Genomic DNA, 19,913 nt, shown 5'->3' with positions numbered 1-19,913 from the left:
GTTGCTGTGCCCTAAGATGCATGGTAAAGGTCTTTTGCCTGCCAGCCAGCAGATTTTTACTGTAGTGGGCATATCTCAAAAGATGGCAGTGGGCATCTCCCTAAAGGACATGGCATGCTTTATTATGTTGACCGTGGAGGAGAGAAGCAGAAAGCAGCCTCTGATCAGTAGCACCGAATGGGGCTAACTTCTAGTTTAAATCCAGCCTGCTGCAGGGGGGACCAAACTTTTGTTAAGGGCAGAATTTCTTCTACACAAATTGCTGTGAACATGGTGGTGGGGATCTAGCATGGGAATTCGGGGGCATTAATCCTTTGCCCCCTGCTGTGGTCCCAATCCGGAATGTCCCCCTCCGCATAGCTGCTGTTTGCTTTGCAGAGAAACTTGCATTTGCTTAAATGGGATATTTTTTCCTATGCAAATAGAGGCAGCGGTGGGGAACCTGTGGCCCTTGGACTACAACTCCCATCATCCCTGACCCCCGACCTTGCTAGCTGGGGCTGATGGGAACCAGAGTCCAGCAACATTTGAAGGTTCACAGGTTCCCCATTCATGCTGTAAAGTTGTAGATATGCTGTGCAGGAAAGTGCTAATGCTTTTCAAAGGGTAGGAAGTAAACTGGAGTTGCCATCTTGGGGTTGGTCCAGAAGCTGCAGCTGATTCAGAATCCTGAGACCAGGTTATTGATTAGAGCACCTGGGTGCACATATATTACACCTGTGCTGAGGTGCAACTTTTTGTATGCCTTGGATACCAGCCAGCTATTGGGCCAGGTTCATCATACTGTTGTTAACTTAGTCCTGAGTTATTCAGGACCTTATATGTTAAGTCAAAGACTGTCAGACCACTTAGATCAGTGATGGCCAAACTTGGCCCTCCAGCTGTTTTGGGACTACAATTCCCACCATCCCTGACCACTGGTCCTGTTAGCTAGGGATGATGGGAGTTGTAGTCCCAAAACAGCTGGAGGGCCAAGTTTGACCATCACTTAGATCATCTGGAGAAATTCTACTTATGGAACCACACTCTACAGAATATTGTAGGAAATCAGACTGAAAAGCAGGTATTTTCTGCTGTTACCCCTGTACTGTGGAATGCCCTTTCCTCTGCCATACGGGAAGCAGCAGCCACCAGTGGCTTCAGACGTCTTGCTTCAATTTATCTTTTTCCCTGAGTCATAAGACTCTGTTTTAAATATCCAAGCCTTCTAAATTTCTATTTTATTCATTGGCATGTGCTATTACGTTTTTTTATATTGCTGTTTTACTGGTTTTAGGTTGCATTTTTGTTTTAATATGTAGCTTGTTTTTTTACATGCTACACCATTTAGAGATTTTTGGACTATTAAGCAGTATATAAATGCTTTTAAATAAATAACACTAAACCTTGTAGGGATGCGGGTGGCGCTGTGGGTAAAAGCCTCAGCGCCTAGGGCTTGCCGATCGAAAGGTCGGCGGTTCGAATCCCCGCGGCGGGGTGCGCTCCCGTTGCTCGGTCCCAGCGCCTGCCAACCTAGCAGTTCGAAAGCACCCCCAGGTGCAAGTAGATAAATAGGGACCGCTTACTGGCGGGAAGGTAAATGGCGTTTCCGTGTGCTGCGTTGGCTCGCCAGATGCAGCTTTGTCACGCTGGCCACGTGACCCGGAAGTGTCTTCGGACAGCGCTGGCCCCCGGCCTCTTAAGTGAGATGGGCGCACAACCCTAGAGTCTGTCAAGACTGGCCCGTACGGGCAGGGGTACCTTTACCTTTACCTTAAACCTTGTAACCTGGGCATCAGGTGGAGTGGATAGTGTGGCAGGGTGCCTCCACACATAGAATTGTAGAGTTGGAAGGGACCACGAGGGCCATCTAGTCCAACCCCCTCCAATGCAGGAATCTTTTTGCCCAACATGGGGCTCAAACCCACAACCCCAGGATTAAGAATCTCATGCTCTACCAATTGAGCTATGTCCCGCTCACTTGACCTCTGATTGGTGATGTTGCTGCTGCTTACTTTGGGAGTGGGGAGAGGGTGGTGGATGAGGTGGTGGTGGTGAGATCAGCGCAGTGCAAGTGCACCGGCAGAGCCCATCTGGTGCTCCTATTGGTGAGCTTCCGCCATGCTGACCTCGCTGCTACCTCGCCCCTCCCTCTCCAGCTCCGGATAAGCAGTAATAACATGACAGACTGGAGGTCAGATGAGTGGCTAAGGCAGGAGCCGAAACAGCTCCTCCTGCCCATATGTTGCATGATTCTGTCACCCAGACAGTTCCTCAAATCTGTAGGTGTGCCATATGCACAGAGCCATATAGCGCCAGAGAGGGGAAGAGGAGGTGGAAGGAACTGTGGCTGCCTCTTCTCCCACTTCCCCTGTAAATCTAAAGTTCAGCATCAGGTATAAGAGAAGTCACTACCCTAGAGGCCATCTTTAGACTAGAGTTTCCCAAACTTGGGTCTCCAGCTATTGTTAGACTACAACTCCTATCATCCCTGAGCACTGGTCCTGCTAGCTAGGGGTGATGGGAGTTGTAGTCCAACTACAGCTGGAGATCCAAGCTTGGGAAACTCTGATTTAGATGCTCGGGTGCAAAATTCAGGGGGTTTGGCTAAACTGGAAAGATTAGTGTATTGATTGGATCATGGGGGAAAATGTGGATGCTGAGAAATATCACACCGGTAATGTTTGGTGCTGCTCGCCTGACCTCCCTCCAGCTGAGTCGCTACTACATGCAGTGGTACCTCAGGTTACATACGCTTCAGGTTACATATGCTTCAGGTTACATACGCTTCAGGTTACAGACTCCGCTAACCCAGAAATATTATCTCGGGTTAAGAACTTTGCGGCGGCAGCAGGAGGCCCCATTAGCTAAAGTAGTGCTTCAGGTTAAGAACAGTTTCAGGTTCACTCCAAAGCCAATCTTGCTGTCCTGCCAGCATGTTAGCCCTGTGCTGACCTTTCTGCTACACCCCCCTCTCCATCCTGGTACGCAGCAGCGACCTAGTTGGTGGAAGGGCAGGTGAGTAGTGCAGCCGTCCACTGCTGTGTCACACCCTCCTTAGCAAAACTATGTGAACATCCACATGTTCGTTGATTCACTTTGCTTTTGTCCTGCCTTTCAAGAAGCTCAGGGAGTTGTGTCCTACATGGCTTCCCTAATTTTATTCTCCCAGCTACTCTGCATGATAGATCAGGCTGAGAGTTAATTACTGATCCTGTGTCAACCCATAAACTGTGCGGTTGCATGGGTATTTGAACCTGGGTCTTTTGTGAAGCAAAGCTAACAGGCATGACTGTGCTCAGTTTAGCAAACTAGCAAGCCAGAGACATCGTGCCTGGGCCTATTTCCAGCATTCCATTCTACGTCTCCAGAGATTTCAGCCTTCACTTGATACTGTAATAAACCTAGCGTGAAATTCCCTCTGGCTGTTTACTGAACAAATGTCAAAGCCCCCATAGGGCTGGCTGTGAAGCTCCGCAGGAGCGTTTTAGCTCAAAGCTCCAGTCTTCATATTCCTTACAGATTCAGATAGTTGAGAGAATTAAGGAGATAAAGTAACCAAGACGGTTTAACAGCCTTGAAGTAACCAGGCTTAACTTAGCAACGCTAAACATGTTCAGTGAGCACCCATTGGAAGGAATCGGCTCCCCTTTCTGCCTCAAAGTGTCAGCCAGACTCCAATTAGTGGGGAAGAGGAAAACAATTTATCCAATTACAATTTAGTGGCGGAGGGGGCTGCAGAGAGGAGGAGAGGAAGGAGATGCTCTGTTGCCTGAGTGGATGTCTGCTCCCGTTGTGTTGGGTCTCACATAAAAATGGCATTAATCCAGAGGAATACACATAGCCAACTTCCTATATGCAGTGAAGCTGTTCTCTCCCCCCCCCCAAATAGCAGCCTTGTGCACTGTTTGACAAGCTATTTCTGTCTGTTTGCAACGTCATTGGGGGTGGGGGTGGGGAGCTCAGAAGTGGTTCTTGATACAGGCACAGTGGGAGCGGGAGTGAAAAGCTTCTGTGCACAGACAAAAGTTATCTCGAACTGTGTGAGTCACAGATTTAATTTCTAGCAAAGCTTTTCTATAGGAAGAATTATGCCACATTAACTATCCCATCAAAGGGACGCAAGTGGCGCTGTGGGTTAAACCACAGAGCCTAGGACTTGCTGATCAGAAGGTCAGCGGTTCGAATCCCCGTGATGGGGTGAGCTCCCGTTGCTCAGTCCCTGCTCCTGCCAACGTAGCAGTTTGAAAGCACTTCAAAGTGCAAGTAGATAAATAGATACCACTCCGGTGGGAAGGTAAACGGCGTTTCCGTGCGCTGCTCTGGTTCGCCAGAAGCGGCTTAGTCATGCTGGCCACATGACCCAGAAGCTGTACACCGGCTCCCTCGGCCAGTAAAGTGAGATGAGCGCCGCAACCCCAGAGTCGGCCACAACTGGACCTAATGGTCAGGGGTCCCTTTACCTTAACTATCCCATCATGTTGTTTTTGCAAAACGTATCTCCACTAAGAAAGCTCTGTCATAGAAAAAAGGCCTAAAACTTCATCACATGCACACAGTTCTTTATTTGTTTATTACGTTTGTATTCTGCCCTTCCCCGCAAGTGAGCGCAGGGTTGCAAATGTCATGGCAGCAAACTCATCCTCCATTGCCCTCATTGGTTCTCTGTCTTATGAACAGGACAGGGGGTGGCAGGTAGGTTTGTCTTGCTATCCTTCACCTCCTTCTCCACCTACTCTAGATTGCTGGAACTTGACTTTGTTCTGCATTAAACTAAGGGGCAGTGGGGGGAAATGCAGCCGCAGACCATGGAGGTGGGAATAAACCCACCAGGTTGATGCTTGCAATGAAACACTGCAGAAATTCTTGGTGAATTGGGGAGGTAGTAACTTTAGCTGGAGGGACACGGGTGGCGCTGTTGGTTAAACCACAGAGCCTAGGATTGCCGATCAGAAGGTTGGCAATTTGAATCCCCGCAACGGGGTGAGCTCCCATTGCTCGGTCCCTGCTTCTGCCAACCTAGCAATTTGAAAGCACGTCAAAGTGCAAATAGATAAATAGGTACCGCTCTGGCGGGAAGGTAAACGGCGTTTCCGTGCGCTGCTCTGGTTTGCCAGAAGCGGCTTAGTCATGCTGGTCACATGATCCGGAAGCTGTACGCCAGCTCCCTTGGCCAATAAAGCGAGATGAGTGCCGCAACCCCGGAGTCGGTCACGACTGGACCTAATGGTCACGGGTCCCTTTACCTTTTTATGCACAACACAAAGCCTTTTCTGATGCTCATTCACCAGAGGTGACTTCAGGCACTATTCTAAAAAATGTGCTTAATTGGCACCTATATTTCTTTGCCACAACTTTGATGGTTAGTGGGACCTGTACCCCTTTACTCTAGTATTTTATTTCTGGATTTATGTTTTGATTTTTGTATTTTGTCGCTTTGATTTGCTTTCATGCTTTCGGTTCTGTTTTTCCTGTATTATAAACACATGTAAACTTGTGTTTGTTTATATGCATGTTAACACCAGAAAACATTCTGTTCAAGCTCTAATTGAATCGTCAAAAAATGTCCTTTTTTAATTCCATTGCCATTTAACTCCTACATATTTCACCCCTTTATGCTCATGTTTGTGTAAACCTGCCACCTGAGGATTCCATTTCATACATCTGGAGTCCAGTCCACAAAGCTCTCTGCATAATACATATTAGTCCTTAAGGTGACCAAAGACTCTTGGTTGTTTTCACAGCAGCATAGTTAGTGCATTTATGTCTCCTGATACAGTCCTATGCAGTGGCTTCTATATGTTCTACACGATAGATTTACCCAGGGCTCCAATTCCATTTGGTGGCATAATTGGGAGCACAGCTGCAATGCTATTTGATAACACTTACTTTTCTGACTCATGATCTCTTTGTCCCCACAGGGTGCTCGTGGTAACGATGGTCTCCCTGGTCCAGCTGGTCCACCCGTAAGTAAATTGCTTTTTGAAAGATTATAAATTGCTTTTTAAAAGATTATAAATTGCTTTTTAAAAGATTATAAATTGCTTTTTAAAAGATTATAAATTGCTTTTTAAAAGATTTCTGAACATGCATTTATTTTTAGGGTTTTTTCTGCTAAAATAGAAACTTACGAATTGGATATGTTATTACTGAAATACTAAATAGTTCTAAAATTATTATTTTTTTAAAAAGAATTCCTGTTCTCCCCTAAATTCTGTGTCTTTTTTTCTTTTTTGTAAAAAAAGACATAGACTTTACAAAAAAAAAAAAAAAGTGGGGAGGCAAAAGACAGCTGGCATGTATATGTTCTTCAAAAGACTTTCAGCCATAAGGGGCCATTACATAACTTCTAGGGCTGTCATGAAAGCTATGGAGGCTACATAATTAAAATAACTCTGTCCTCCTTTTCTCAAACTTATTGAAACCCTTTTCTCTTTTTTTCAGGGACCTGTCGGCCCTGCTGGAGCTCCAGGTTTCCCAGGTGCACCAGGTGCAAAGGTAAGTAGCGCTTCAAGGCCCAATGTGTGTGTTTGCAGCCGCTGGCTTGTTCACACACACACACACACACACACACACACACACACACACACCGCTTTTTCTAAGCAACTGTGAAAGGCTCTCCTCCCAGAGCCCACTGAGTATTTTGCTCCTTTTATCGCTTTGGAAAGAGGCCTGAAGCCTTTCGTCAGGTCTGTCTGCCTGCAAAGTAAGGATTGACAGCCCCCAAGAAAAAGCAGCCTGTGGATACATGTCTGTGAACATCTGTGTGAGAGGAAAGGAGACTAGGAAAAGGAGTTTCAGAAGGTATGAGAAAGGCCTGGATAGAAATCAACATACAGGGAATTGTGAAGGAAAATGAAAGCTGAGTATGTGGAGAGAAGCACAAGTTATAGGAGTAATGTTGCAGAAAGTGTAATCCTAAAACAACACTCCTGTTTGCGCTCGTCTTGTTAAATCTTGACAGATTAACTGCCTGTAGATCCCTTTGAAAAATGGCATGTGTGAATTGTTCTTCGAATGCATTGCTTCCACCTCGACAGAAAACTGAATTACACTGAAGCAGTTTGGGCTTCTAATCCATCATTCCCTTGTGAACCATTAATTAGTGCTGTGAAAATAGGGAAAACCCAGTGACCCCAAAACAAACCCATTTCAAGGAAAACACACAGGGTATATGTGCATCATGCCCAGAGGGCTGTGTAATTTCCAAGGCTGTCAGAAATACCATTCTGCTATTAGTAAAACCATTTGAGATGGAGTCTATTATAAAGTTTGTTAATTCCCTGGAGGGCAAAATGCTTGTATATTGCTTTAAACTAGGAGCAGGGGTGCCATTTCAGAGTACTTTAGGAGAGAGAAGAGCTTTGGGTTGGAGGGGAGCAAGATTCTCAGCACAGCTTAAAGACTCAGGTATATTAATGATGAAAAGCACAACCATATGCAACCATATGCATATCTACACTGAGTTCAGTGGGACAAACTCAAGTGTATATGTGTAGGTTTGCAACCTAAACTGATGTGTTAAGAGAGCGTAGGTCCAAAAGTCACTTATTCTTGCAAAGGAATTTCTGTTGTTCCTCTGCTTTCCTTACACAGGACTGTATTTACTACAGAGTAGTCAATAGTAGTCAATATGTATCAGGGACACGGGTGGCGCAGTGGTCTAAACCACTGAGCCTAGGGCTTGCCGATCAGAAGGTCGGCAGTTCGAATCCCCGTGACGGGGTGAGCTCCCAGCTCCTGCCAACCTAGCACTTCGAAAGCACGCCAAAGTGCAAGTAGATAAATAGGTACCACTCCAGCGGGAAGGTAAACGGTGTTTCCGTGTGCTGCTCTGGTTCGCCAGAAGCTGCTTAGTCATGCTGGCCACATGACCCGGAAAAACTGTGGACAAATGTCGGCTCCCTCGGCCAGTAAAGCGAGATGAGCGCCACAACCCTAGAGTCGTCCGCGACTGGACTTAACGGTCAGGGGTCCCTTTACCTTTACCTTAGTCAATATGTGGAACTAGTAAGCTTCCATAATAAGTCACATGTGGTCTGAAAAACATGTTGAGAAGTCCCCCCGGCCTCTCTTGCCCATGATTGACTTTGATTTGAGGACATACAAAGAATATATCTGGTCTTGGATGTTATCAAAGAAACGTTGGCAACTGAATGCCTCGTCACTCCCACATTCAGCTGGCGGTGTTTATTGTATGATTTGTTCTTATTCTTCTTTCTGTGGTTCTTTTTTTTTGCCTGTGCACGCTCCCCTTCAAAAGTTACAAGAAGCCACACCGCCTGATTTAAGTAATGAGTGCACCTAGCACAGGGTTCAGCAACCTTTTTCAGCTGTGGGCCGGTCCACCGTTCCTCAGACCACGTGGTGGGCCAGACTATATTTTTTTTGGGAAGTGAACGAATTCCTATGCCCCACAAATAACCCAGAGATGCATTTTAAATAAAAGGACACATTCTACTCATGTAAAAACACCAGGCAGGCCCCACAAATAACCCAGAGATGCATTTTAAATAAAAGCACACATTCTACTCATGTAAATACACGCTGATTCCCGGACCGTCCACGGGCCGGATTTAGAAGGCGATTGGGCCGCATCTGGCCCCCGGGCCTTAGTTTGCCTACTCTTGGCCTAGTACCTAGCAGTGCTTGTTTTGATGATGTTTGAAGCCCTTCTTGGTTAAAATGCCACCTGGACAAGAGATATTGTGGCAGTCAAATTCCAATTGCATTTTGCCACGTTCGTGAAAGGAGCTCAGGTTTTGTCCAAAGGGTCAAGTCAAGCGGGGGGGGGGGACTGCTGTGTTTCTCCTCTGTCTGTGGCATGAGTGGTATGCGCTTCAAAATCTCCAGTCAGCATATCGGGTTTCCTTAATGGTGGGGCCTTTTAGGGTAAGGTGGACAAGAGGGAGATGGTAGAGAGAGTCCTTTGGGAATTCCCATTACTACTGGTGAGAATGGGTTTGGGTTGCTAATCTCCCTGAGGACTGGTTTCTATGGTAACCAGACAGTGAAGAGGCAGTAGGGGAGAGGGGGAATGAGGCCATTTGTGGGATATCTGACAGCGGGCCTTCAATCATAATCAGCGTCCTCATCATAAAAAGATGATGTGGGGAGCCTTCTGAAGAGGAGGGTCGCACATTAGTAAGATGCGCAAAGCAAGAGAAAGAGCAGAGCACAAGTGTTCCATAAGGAATAGCTGTTTTCACAGAGGGTGCTTCTGAGAGCACCTAAGGCAGGAATCAATACTGAACAAAATAAAAATAAATAGAGTGAAAAGTAAAGGAAGGAGCTGCCCATCTTGTGTACAGTTCAGTGAACTCTTCATCCTTGTAACAATAGCAAGAGATAGCATGTAGTGGTGGCCACTTAAAACCGGCTCCCCATAATAATAATAATGATGATGATGATGATGATGATAATTTATTATTTATACCCCACCCATCTGGCTGGGTTTCCCCAGCCACTCTGGGCGGCTTCCAACAGAACACTAAAATACAATAACCTATTAAACATTAATAGCTTCCCTAAACAGGTCTGCCTTGAGATGTCTTCTAAAAGTTTGGTAGTTATTTTTCTCTTTGACATCTGGCGGGAGGGCGTTCCACAGGGCGGGTGCCACTACCGAGAAGGCCCTCTGCCTAGTTCCCTGTAACTTGGCTTCTCGCAACGAGGGAACCGCCAGAAGGCCCTCGGAGCTGGACCTCAGTGTCCGGGCTGAACGATGGGGGTGGAGACACTCCTTCAGGTATACTGGACCGAGGCCATTTAGGGCTTTAAAGGTCAGCTCCAACACTTTGAATTGTGCTCGGAAACATACTGAGAGCCAGTGTAGGTCTTTCAAGACTGGTGTTATGTGGTCTCGGCGGCCGCTCCCAGTCACCAGTCTAGCTGCCGCATTCTGGATTAGTTGTAGTTTCCGGGTCACCTTCAAAGGTAGCCCCACATAGAGCGCATTGCAGTAGTCCAAGCGAGAGATAACTAGAGCATGCACCACTCCCCATTAATATGGAGTCCTAATGGTGTAAAATCTAGAAATGCAGAAAGGTGGAACAGAAAGTGTCAGGCCCCAAGGACACATAGCTCAAAGACTGAGAGCGTTAGGCAGGCTGCTTGGACAATAGCCCAGCATTTGACGGTCACCATAATTTATGAAGCATCCGGGTCTACTTCTTGTGGCATCCTAGTGGATGCTTTGTCATGTTTCCCTTTGACCTCTTAATGTTCCTTCTCATCTTTGTGCAGGGTGAAGCTGGCCCCACTGGCGCTCGTGGCCCTGAGGGCGCCCAAGGCTCTCGTGGTGAATCCGGAACCCCCGGTTCCCCTGGACCAGCGGGAGCTCCTGTAAGTACCTGTTTCTTCCGTCGAGAACCAGAATTTCCAGGGGGGCATGGAGATGGTTTAGCTTTATTGTTGTTGTTTAGTCGTGTCCGACTCTTCGTGACCCCATGGACCAGAGCACGCCAGGCACTCCTGTCTTCCACTGCCTCCCGCAGTTTGGTCAAACTCATGCTGGTAGCTTTGAGAACACTGTCCAACCATCTCATCCTCTGTCGTCCCCTTCTCCTTGTGCCCTCCATCTTTCCCGGCATCAGGGTCTTTTCCACGGAGTCTTCTCTTCTCATGAGGTGGCCAAAGTATTGGAGCCTCAGCTTCACAATCTGTCCTTCCAGTGAGCTTTATTAGGGCATCATTAAAAGATTTTCACACCTTTTCTTTCTGAGGCCCCCTAACTCAAAGGTGGCTAGCCTTTCTTAAGCTGAGGGCCATATTGACCCATGGTCAGCCCTTCAGAAGTTGTGGGTCAACCTGGGCACGGCCAAAGTGTAAAACATGGATGTGGCCAAAAGCATTAATTTTGTTTTCAGAAACAAATTTGGGTGCCCTGGGGGCATGCCATAACAACAATTTCACATCACAGAACCACAGCAGGGGAGCAGGGGGAATGCCCAGTTTAAAATGTTATGATTTTAAAAGAAGTATTACTGTTATTTTTATAAATGGCAAAGGGGAGGTAGCACACGAAACCTTTCAACTGAAGGTCTGTGCTGTCAACGAACAGCATGGTGGTGCTTTAAAGCCCAGACTGTCAGCTGGTTGTCACTTCAAAGTGCCATGCACACCACATGTTGTGCAAATGGGTCACCTGATGTCATCAGGTGATCGACAGCTGGGCTGGCCAGATCCAGTTATTCATGCTGCATTACAGTGTCACAATGGGAGGCTAGGGGAGCAGTCAGTAATTTAGAGAGAGAGAGAGAGAAGAGTTGAAATATGGAAATCTTTTAGAGGAGCCTTGGGAGCCACAAAAAAACAAACCTTGTTAGCATCACATTGTGGGACCCATTGCGGCACTTTATAATAATTGTTGCTTTTAAATGACAAAACCACATTGTTTCAACGGTGTAGGAACCAATTTGACCTGGAAAAACATGCCTAGCCATTTGGTTGGGGCACTGTTCTGTAGAGTATATAGAATAATGGTAATACAGCTCTATGATCGTAGAATGGTCGAGTTGAAAGGGACCCTAAGAGGCATCTAATCCAGTCCTCTTCAGTGCCGTGATTGGATTTTTCTTTGTGACTGGCTTGGTTGACACATTCCACTTAGCAAGTGGAGAAAGGCACCCGCTGGATGGTCTTACCTCACCTGAATAAAAGTGTTATCCAAGTACTTCTGCCGGGACGCGGGTGGCTCTGTGGTCTAAACCACTGAGCCTATTGGGCTTGCCAATCAGAAGGTCGGCGGTTTGAATCCCCGCGATGGGATGATTGCCCGCTGCTCGGTCCCTGCTCCTGCCAACCTAGCAGGTCGAAAGCATGAAGTACAAGTAGATAAATAGGTACTGCTGCGGCGGGAAGGTAAACAGCGTTTCCATGCTCTCTGGCTTCCGTCACGGTGTCCCATTATGCCAGAAGCAGTTTAGCCATGCTGGCCACATGACCCAGAAAGCTGTCTGTGGACAAATGCCAGCCTGAAAGCGAGATGAGCGCTGCAACTCCATAGTCATTTTTGACTGGACTTAACTGTCCAGAGGTCCTTTACCTTACGTTTAGCAAGTACTTCTAGCTGTGGTGTGAGGGCAAAATTATCCTTGAGGGAGAAATCATCCTTAACTGACAAATCATTTCTAATCAGGTATAGGGTTCAACTTGATTATTCTGTGGTTATTTACTCTTTTTCTTCCCCCAGTAGATATATGCAAAAATATTCCTTGATTTCCCAGCTGCTTGTGTTTTAACCAGCAATGGGAAGTGAACTAGGTGTAAATACAGGAACCACCAGCAGATGGCAGCTCCAAGTCAGGATTTGCACAGCCTTTCTCTGCATGAGTACTAGTTGCTTATATTTCATAGAATGATAGAGTTGAAAGAGTCCCAAAGGATTCTCTCTAGTTGAAAGCACGTCAAAGTGCAAGTAGATAAATAGGTACTGCTCCGGCGGAAAGGTAAACGGCGTTTCCGTGCGCTGCTCTGGTTTGCCAGAAGTGGCTTAGTCATGCTGGCCACATGACCCGGAAGCTGTACGCCGGCTCCCTCGGCCAATAAAGCGAGATGAGCGCCGCAACCCCAGAGTCGGTCACGACTGGACCAAATGGTCAGGGGTTCCTTTACCTTTAACAGCCAAAGTCACATTTTGTCTGGGCCATATTCTGTTGGGTATTTGGCATGGTTATTAATCTTGACCTTGCCTATATTTGGTGTGATGACCCTGAGGAATCTGCCATTTGAGCCCTTGTGCATGGACACAAACTTAACTCAACACCATACCCAATGGATTGAAAGACAGTGTGCTGGTGATTGGCAAAAAGGAGTCTTTTGGTGCCTTAACAACTAACCAATGTTATTATGGCATAAATTATCATAGTTCTTCTTTCTTTCATCAGATGCATTAAATATAATCTTGGGTTGCAGGTTTGCACTTCATGCATCTCATGAAGGGGACTTTAATTCACGAAAGCATAATTAAATTTGCTGGCTCTTTACGGCGCTACAGGGCTCTTTGCTGATTTGGCTGCTACAACCTTAGAATAATAGAATTGTAGAGTTGGAAGGGACCATAAGGGTGATCTCATCCAGCCCCCTGCAAGGCACGGATCTTTTGCCCAACGTGGGGCTCAAACCCACAACTCTGAGTCTCATGTTCCACCTTGACATGTTCTTCCCTGGTAATCAGTGTTTTTCACCTGCTAGGATAGGTAAATAATAAGTGAGCTGTGCATCAGTAAGGTCATGTGAAGCAGGTGTCTCTCTTTTTCCCACCCACCTAGTTAAACTGCACTTGTAAACTTAACGACTGGCAATTTGCTAGCCTGTAGTGCTAAAAACGTTGCATAAGGGGGGCTGTCTCATTCTACTTGCTAGGAGGGAATTCCCAGCCAGCTGCTACAGTGACACTGTCCTCATTCATGCTTCTAAATCATATCTGTCTAGATTTCTAAATGATATCTGTCTAGACCAGAACCACGCCGTTGTGCCCCACTCCCATTTTGGGCCTGGTTGCCCTCAATTTCTCCTTGTATGTTTGTAGTTCAAATATGCTTCCTTCTCTCAAGGATGTGGATCTGGGTCTTGCTTTCCCCCCCACTTTAAAGCTAAATTTGTGCATGGATCGTGGCACTAGCATTTGCACATCAAGAATTTTGCTTTGTAGATCTTTTAGTTTTATGATGTATTTTAATTAATTGATTGCCTATTTTTCTGTTCTTATCTTCTTTGTATACTGTGTTTTATGATGTTAGCTGCCCTGGGCCTGGCTCTGGCTGGAGTGGGCGGGGTACAAATAAATTATTATTATTATTATTATTATTATTATTATTATTATTATTATTATTATTATTATTGAACAAAGCAGAGAATTTTGACACGTGGTTGTGAAATTGCTGGGGCTGTGCAAGGTAATAAACAACAACAACCCCTTTCTTCAACAAGAAAATTAGAAAAGTGTCTATAGTAAAGTTGGTAGATATATGCAAAACGTGTTCTATATTTTTTTTAAAGATGAAAGAAAATGGCTCTGATAGTGGGCAGGATGAGGGAAGTGCAATACGTTTGTTTAAACATAATGCAGGAAGACTACTAAATGTTTGGTGACCTACTAACTTTCCCTTTGAAGAATATGGATGTGCTTTTTTCCAGGCTCACCATTCTTCATACTTTTACCCCTTTTCTGAAAAAAACACACCATTTGCCCCAAGACCCATGCTTTAATAATCTGTCCATTAATATAGAGCCAGTGTGGTGTAGTGGTTAAGAGCAGTGGACTCGTAATCTGGTGAACCGGGTTCGCGTCTCCGCTCCTCCACATGCAGCTGCTGGGTGACCTTGGGCCAGTCACGCTTCTCTGAAGTCTCTCAGCCCCACTCACCTCACAGAGTGTTTGTTGTGGGAGAGGAAGGGAAAGGAGATGGTTAGCCGCTTTGAGACTTCTTCAGGTAGTGATAAAGCGGGATATCAAATCCAAATCCAAACTCTAATATATTGGGTAGCCCTCTGGGAAGGAAACATGGTAGGGACCAAGGCAACCATTTATTGGAAAGAGGTTTGATCAATGCCTTATTTTTGTTTTTAGGGCAACCCTGGAACTGATGGGATCCCTGGTGCCAAAGGATCAGCGGTGAGTGCCACATTACTTGGGTGTGTGGAGATGCATTTGAAAGGTAGAACTGATGTTGTCTGCAGAAGATCTAGTGAATGTTCAATAACCTCTGCCCATCACATGAACAGTATCGACCAAGAACCCGTACAATAGTTTGCCGAGTAATGTGCTGTTTCTCAGACCGCCTGCACTTTCCCCTCCTGTCCTTAATTGCTTTCTTGATTCTGTCCATAGGGTGCTCCTGGCATTGCTGGCGCTCCGGGATTTCCTGGCCCACGTGGACCACCTGGGCCTCAAGGTGCAACTGGGCCTTTGGGTCCCAAAGGCCAGGCGGTAAGAAACCCAAACCAATCCAAAACTTCAAGGTGTCTGACTCTCCAGACTAATGATCCTGTGCTCAAAGTTACTAGGCATAACCTCTGTCGGGGTCTCCGCTCGGCCAAGCTGATAAAGCTCATTTTCTTCCCCCGAGTCCTTCGGAATCGCCTCCTGACGTGTTTAACAACCTGAGCCTTTGATAAGGCTCCAAGGCATGTTCCATTCAGTAGAGTTTCCAGCACAGGAAAGAGACGAGAGGTTTGGGCTACATTGCAAAGAGTTTTATTATCCTAACTACGTAGAGAGCAAAGACACATCCTCTCTCTATGAAAGCAGAGAGCAACTGAACAAAGGAAATAGGAAACCAGTAACGTTACATCCGTCTCTAGTCTCCCGTGAGACTTGCAAAAGCCTGGACTGTCTCTGGAATGTAAACAGAGTCCTGTGACTCCACGCAGCTGCTCAGTGGCAAAACGGAAACTAACAACCTCTCCCCAATGCTGATATTCACATTTTAACTAAGCTTTGGGAAAGTGGATAATAAGAGGTGAAAGTAGCTAGGAACCCACAAATTTTGACTGGCTTTTGTAGCCAGTCATTATCGATGATCAGCCCTAACCCTGCCAGTCCCCTGATTTTTTCGCCGTGTGGAGAGGTCAATATTTCAGTACATATGGGGCTTCAGAAACACTTGGGTTAAAGGACATAGTTCAGTTGTAGAGTACCTGCTTTGCATGCAGAAGTTCAGATAGAGCTGGGAATTTTCCCTGCCTTAAACCCTGGATAACTGCTACCAGTCAGTGTAGACAATACTGAACTAGATGGAGCAACAGTCTGACTTGGTATAAGGCAGCTTCCTATGTTGGATGTGGTGAGAAGTTATTTTGGTGTATCTGTCTAACTGCATCCTTAGTTCCCCTTAGTTCTCTGTGCCCAGCACAAAGGGAGAGTCCTTGAACCTCTGTGATATGCAAAGAAGCAGAGGCACCTTTTACTCTGTGCTGAGCAACAAAAAGCAGGCAGCTTCTAGATAGAGAGTATATTATGGAAGAGTTTGTGGGGGAGCCTCAGCTGAGATGTGTTACGGAAAAATCTAGGTCATAGGCTGCTCAGTCACCCAGCTCGTCGGGCAGAGCCCGCGGGTCCCTGCAGAATAAAGGAAGGAGTCCAGCCACCAACCAGAGCAAATAGCTGTAGACCAAAGTTTATTGCACAATAGGTTCAAAGAGCAAATTTGAACCCCGAGGATGGGGTGACAAAGACTTTTAAAACTTTCCCACCATATCCCAGAATACAGTTCGTACAGCATCATTGCTACATCATTGCAACGTCACTGACATGTCACAAAAGGGGAGGGCAAACATATCCAGACAAGTCCTTGGTACAAGATTAGCATAAGCAGACATGGCAGGGCAAGACTCAGGTATAAGATTAACATAGACAAATACGTCTTAAGTACCCACCACCCAAAAGTACAATAGAAGTTCCTTTGCATGTCTGGAGCCTGAGGCGAGTCAGGTGATGAGATTTGGCTTCCTTCCTGGAGTCCTTTTTCAAGGGGAAAATAGCTTTGGAATGGAGGAAACTGGGAAAGGAGATGATTTTATATTATTTTTTAAGCTAGGTAACTTCCCTGAGCTGTCAAGCTGAAAGGATACATTCAGGCATAATATTTGTAATATTTGTACTGTTTTATTGTTGTTAGCCGCCCTGAGCTTGGCTTCGGCTGGGGAGGGCGGGATATAAATAAAATTTATTATTATTATTATTATTTAACTTTAAAATGTGCCCCCCCCCGGTAATTTCCGTAACAGTTGGAACAAAGCAGCCCCAGTGATGGACTGTCCGTGTTGAGAAAAAGGTGTGACAACAGCATTACGGTTGTACCTTGGTTTTCGAATGGAATCCATTCCAGAAGTCTGTTCGGATGCCGAAAACGTTCAAAAACCAAGGCACGGCTTCTGATTGGCTGCAGGAGCTTGCTGCACTCAATCAGAAGCCGTGGAAGCTGCGTCAGACGTTCGGGTTCCAAAGAACTTTCGCAAATCAGAGCCAAAACGTTTGAGTCACAAGGTGTTAAAAAACCAAGGTACAACTGTACTAAAATAACATAAGGAGATTGCATAGAAGCTAAATGAATGCTTTGCATTGGTCTTCACTGTGGAGGATGTTAGAAAGAGACCTACATCTGAACCACCTTGGGGTTGGGGGCATCTGAAGGACAAATGCTTCTGTGCTAGACACATATACAGGAGCAGACTGCCAGCTGAACTTGGAGGGACTTAACCTCTGAGAAAACATGCTGAGTATTCATATACTGGTGACAAAGAGGTGCCTTGACATCTAAAATCACACAAGTCATTGGGTTTTGGGTGGCAGATGCCCAGGTATTCTTAAAGAGTTCTCGAATGTGACGATTGCTTGGCTTCCAGCAAAAACATGAATCTTGTCACTAAAATCAGCTTCTTTGCCATAAAAACTGGAAAATATTTATCAGAACACCAGTTTTCATGCACAATCTAAGAAATTAGAGGCTCATTAACCTAACTTGGAAAATTAGTGGAAAGCTTTATTTAAAAAGAGAATTATAAACATGAGAGAGAATAATCATGGCTTCTACAAAGGGAAATCTTACCCCTTGCAGCTCTTTGGCAGTGTCTACAAGTATGCAGTCATGAGATAAGAGGAGAGATTTTCTTGCGCTGATGGGATCTGACCTTTCAGTGACTTCCCAGGCAGGGTATCTTGAGGTCATGATGAATAGCTCACTGCAAATATTGACAATGTGATGTGCCAGTGAAAAAAGACAAATTAGGGATTATTAGCAAAGGGGTCAAAAGTTGAATCGGATACGGTCACATTGGGAATTCTGTGTACAGCTCTGTTTACCCAAGTTCAGAAAATCTGTCTGATAGTGAGGATATCCACACCTGCTAGGGGATGAGGTCAATTCTGGATTTTTGTGGTGCATGTTTGAAGAATTAGACACATGGTTGTGAAACAGAAGTGAGCTGGAGTACAACAAGAGAAACCACCAGCTGTAGCTCATGCTGTTAGGAGGCTTTGAAAGCTAAACTGGTGGTTCTTTCCATTTAGAATCTTCTCTTTCCCACGCCTCCCAATTTTCACTCATCAGTGTTTCCCTTCCCATCCTCCGGATCATCCTAGTCCTTCTGCCACTTGTCCAGCCTGGTGTTGGGTCTCTGCCCTTCTATTCAAAGGAACGCACCCTTTGGATGTTTCAACATGGAGGATGCTGAGTTGGAAGTTCTGCTGACCAGATCAGCAACTAGCTTGACGTGATAATAGGAGCTTGACTACTCTTAATATGTTTCCTTTTCTTTCTGTGTAGGGAGAACCTGGGATTGCAGGCTTCAAAGGTGAACAAGGTCCCAAGGGTGAACCTGTAAGTATTTGCTGACGTGCCTTTATGCCTGACATGCTGTCTCTTCTTTGAATGTGCCATATTTACTCGAGTCTAATGCGCCATCGAATCTAATGTGCACCTCAATTTTCAGAACTTTGAAATAAAAAAAAGTATTTGCTGGCAAATGTAAATGTGCCATCAAATCTATTGGGCACCTTAATTTTTGCAATGTAGTTTGGCCAAAAAAGGTGAGCATTAGATTCGAGTAAATACGGTATCAGTTGCTCCCTGCTTATCCTCTACACTAGGAGTGGCTAACCTTTTTCAATCCGGGGGCCACATTGACTCTCAGCCACCCCTCCAAGGGCCATATAGCAGTTGTGGGTGTGGCTATTTATTTTATTTATTTATTTATTGAATTTATATACTGCCTTATAACTGGAGGTCTCAGGCCAGTTCACAGAAAAGATCATAATATATAAAATCAAAATAAAAACAATAATCCAATAACACCCCCAAAAAAACAATAACACCTTCTGGCTACCCCTGCTCTGGGCATTAGGGTGGATGCACTGAGCAATCTGATACGAGTTTCAGGGCCATCTGCCAGCTACTACCAGCATGAACACTGTGGTAGCCTGTCAGTAGCCCACGTCATGGTATGTGCACCCGGGGCTTCTGGCGGAGGGGGAATTCTGCTGCGTCATAATCCTCTCCAGCTACACGGTTCAGAAATTAGAATTCCTTTGCCCCCAGACTACACATGGCAAGGGAGAAGGTTAACGCCCACCTTTCCTCCTTCTGGGCTTTGTACTTCCACGTATGGGTGCCTTATTCTATCAAAATCCAATATAAAAATCTGAAAATGACTACAGTTCAGTTCTACTCGTGGATTTTCCATGCTATTCTCTGTGCAAATGAAATGCTTATATGTGGCTGTCTGGCAGAGCCAAACATGGGACAGGACACCAGCAGAGGACACATAGCCACAAGCTACCTACATGTAGATTGGAAATTCATTAGGGCCAGTTCATTGTTAACTGTTTTACTGCTGCAGAGGTCATCTGGGGGGTGGGGATGACGACGACACACAACTGTATCATGTCACTTTGAAACGGCATGCTGATTTAATCAGGTGCTACCAGGAGCTTGTGCCTTTGGCGAGGGCTTGGCAGAATGGTGAAACAAATGTGTTGCGTTCAGATGGTCCCAGGCTCAGTCCCCACATATCCATTTAAAAAGGTCTTGGGTAGCAGGGCTGAGAAAGAACTTGGCTTGAGTCCTTGCAGTTTACTCAAAGAGTAAACTTGACTAGGTAGATCAATGGTCTGACGCTTCATATGGGCAAATGCTTCCCCATTTGTGCAGTGCTTCCCCAAACCTGGGTCTCTAGCTGTTTTCAGACTACAACTCCCATCACCCCTAGGTAGCAAGAGCAGCGGTCAGGGATGATGGAAATTGCAGTCCGAAAACAGCTGGAGACCTAGGTTTGGTAAACACTAGTTTATAGCCTTTGTTGTTGTTTAGTCGTTTAATCGTGTCCGACTCTTCGTGACCCCATGGACCAGAGCACGCCAGGCACTTCTGTCTTCCACTGCCTCCTGCAGTTTGGTCAAACTCATGCTGGTAGCTTTGAGAACACTGTCCAAC

The 19,913-nt window shown here is 45.7% G+C and overlaps 1 protein-coding gene across 3 annotated transcripts in view; it reads left to right on the top strand.

Annotated features, from left to right (window-relative positions):
• The window catches only part of COL2A1 (collagen type II alpha 1 chain), a 96,160-nt gene that overhangs the window by 31,024 nt on the left and 45,223 nt on the right, over positions 1–19,913 (top strand). For all 3 annotated transcript variants that reach the window (XM_053373002.1, XM_053372994.1, XM_053372987.1), the window contains 6 exons: positions 5,901–5,945; positions 6,424–6,477; positions 10,225–10,323; positions 14,552–14,596; positions 14,813–14,911; positions 18,249–18,302. In XM_053373002.1, the coding sequence (XP_053228977.1) occupies positions 5,901–5,945; positions 6,424–6,477; positions 10,225–10,323; positions 14,552–14,596; positions 14,813–14,911; positions 18,249–18,302 (396 nt within the window). The remainder of the gene's footprint in view (positions 1–5,900; positions 5,946–6,423; positions 6,478–10,224; positions 10,324–14,551; positions 14,597–14,812; positions 14,912–18,248; positions 18,303–19,913) is intronic.

The sequence above is a fragment of the Podarcis raffonei genome, chromosome 2 (genome assembly GCF_027172205.1).
Source record: "Podarcis raffonei isolate rPodRaf1 chromosome 2, rPodRaf1.pri, whole genome shotgun sequence".
NCBI lineage: Eukaryota > Metazoa > Chordata > Lepidosauria > Squamata > Lacertidae > Podarcis > Podarcis raffonei.
Note: the sequence above shows the minus strand (reverse complement) of the source record. Positions and strands in the feature narration are given on the sequence as shown.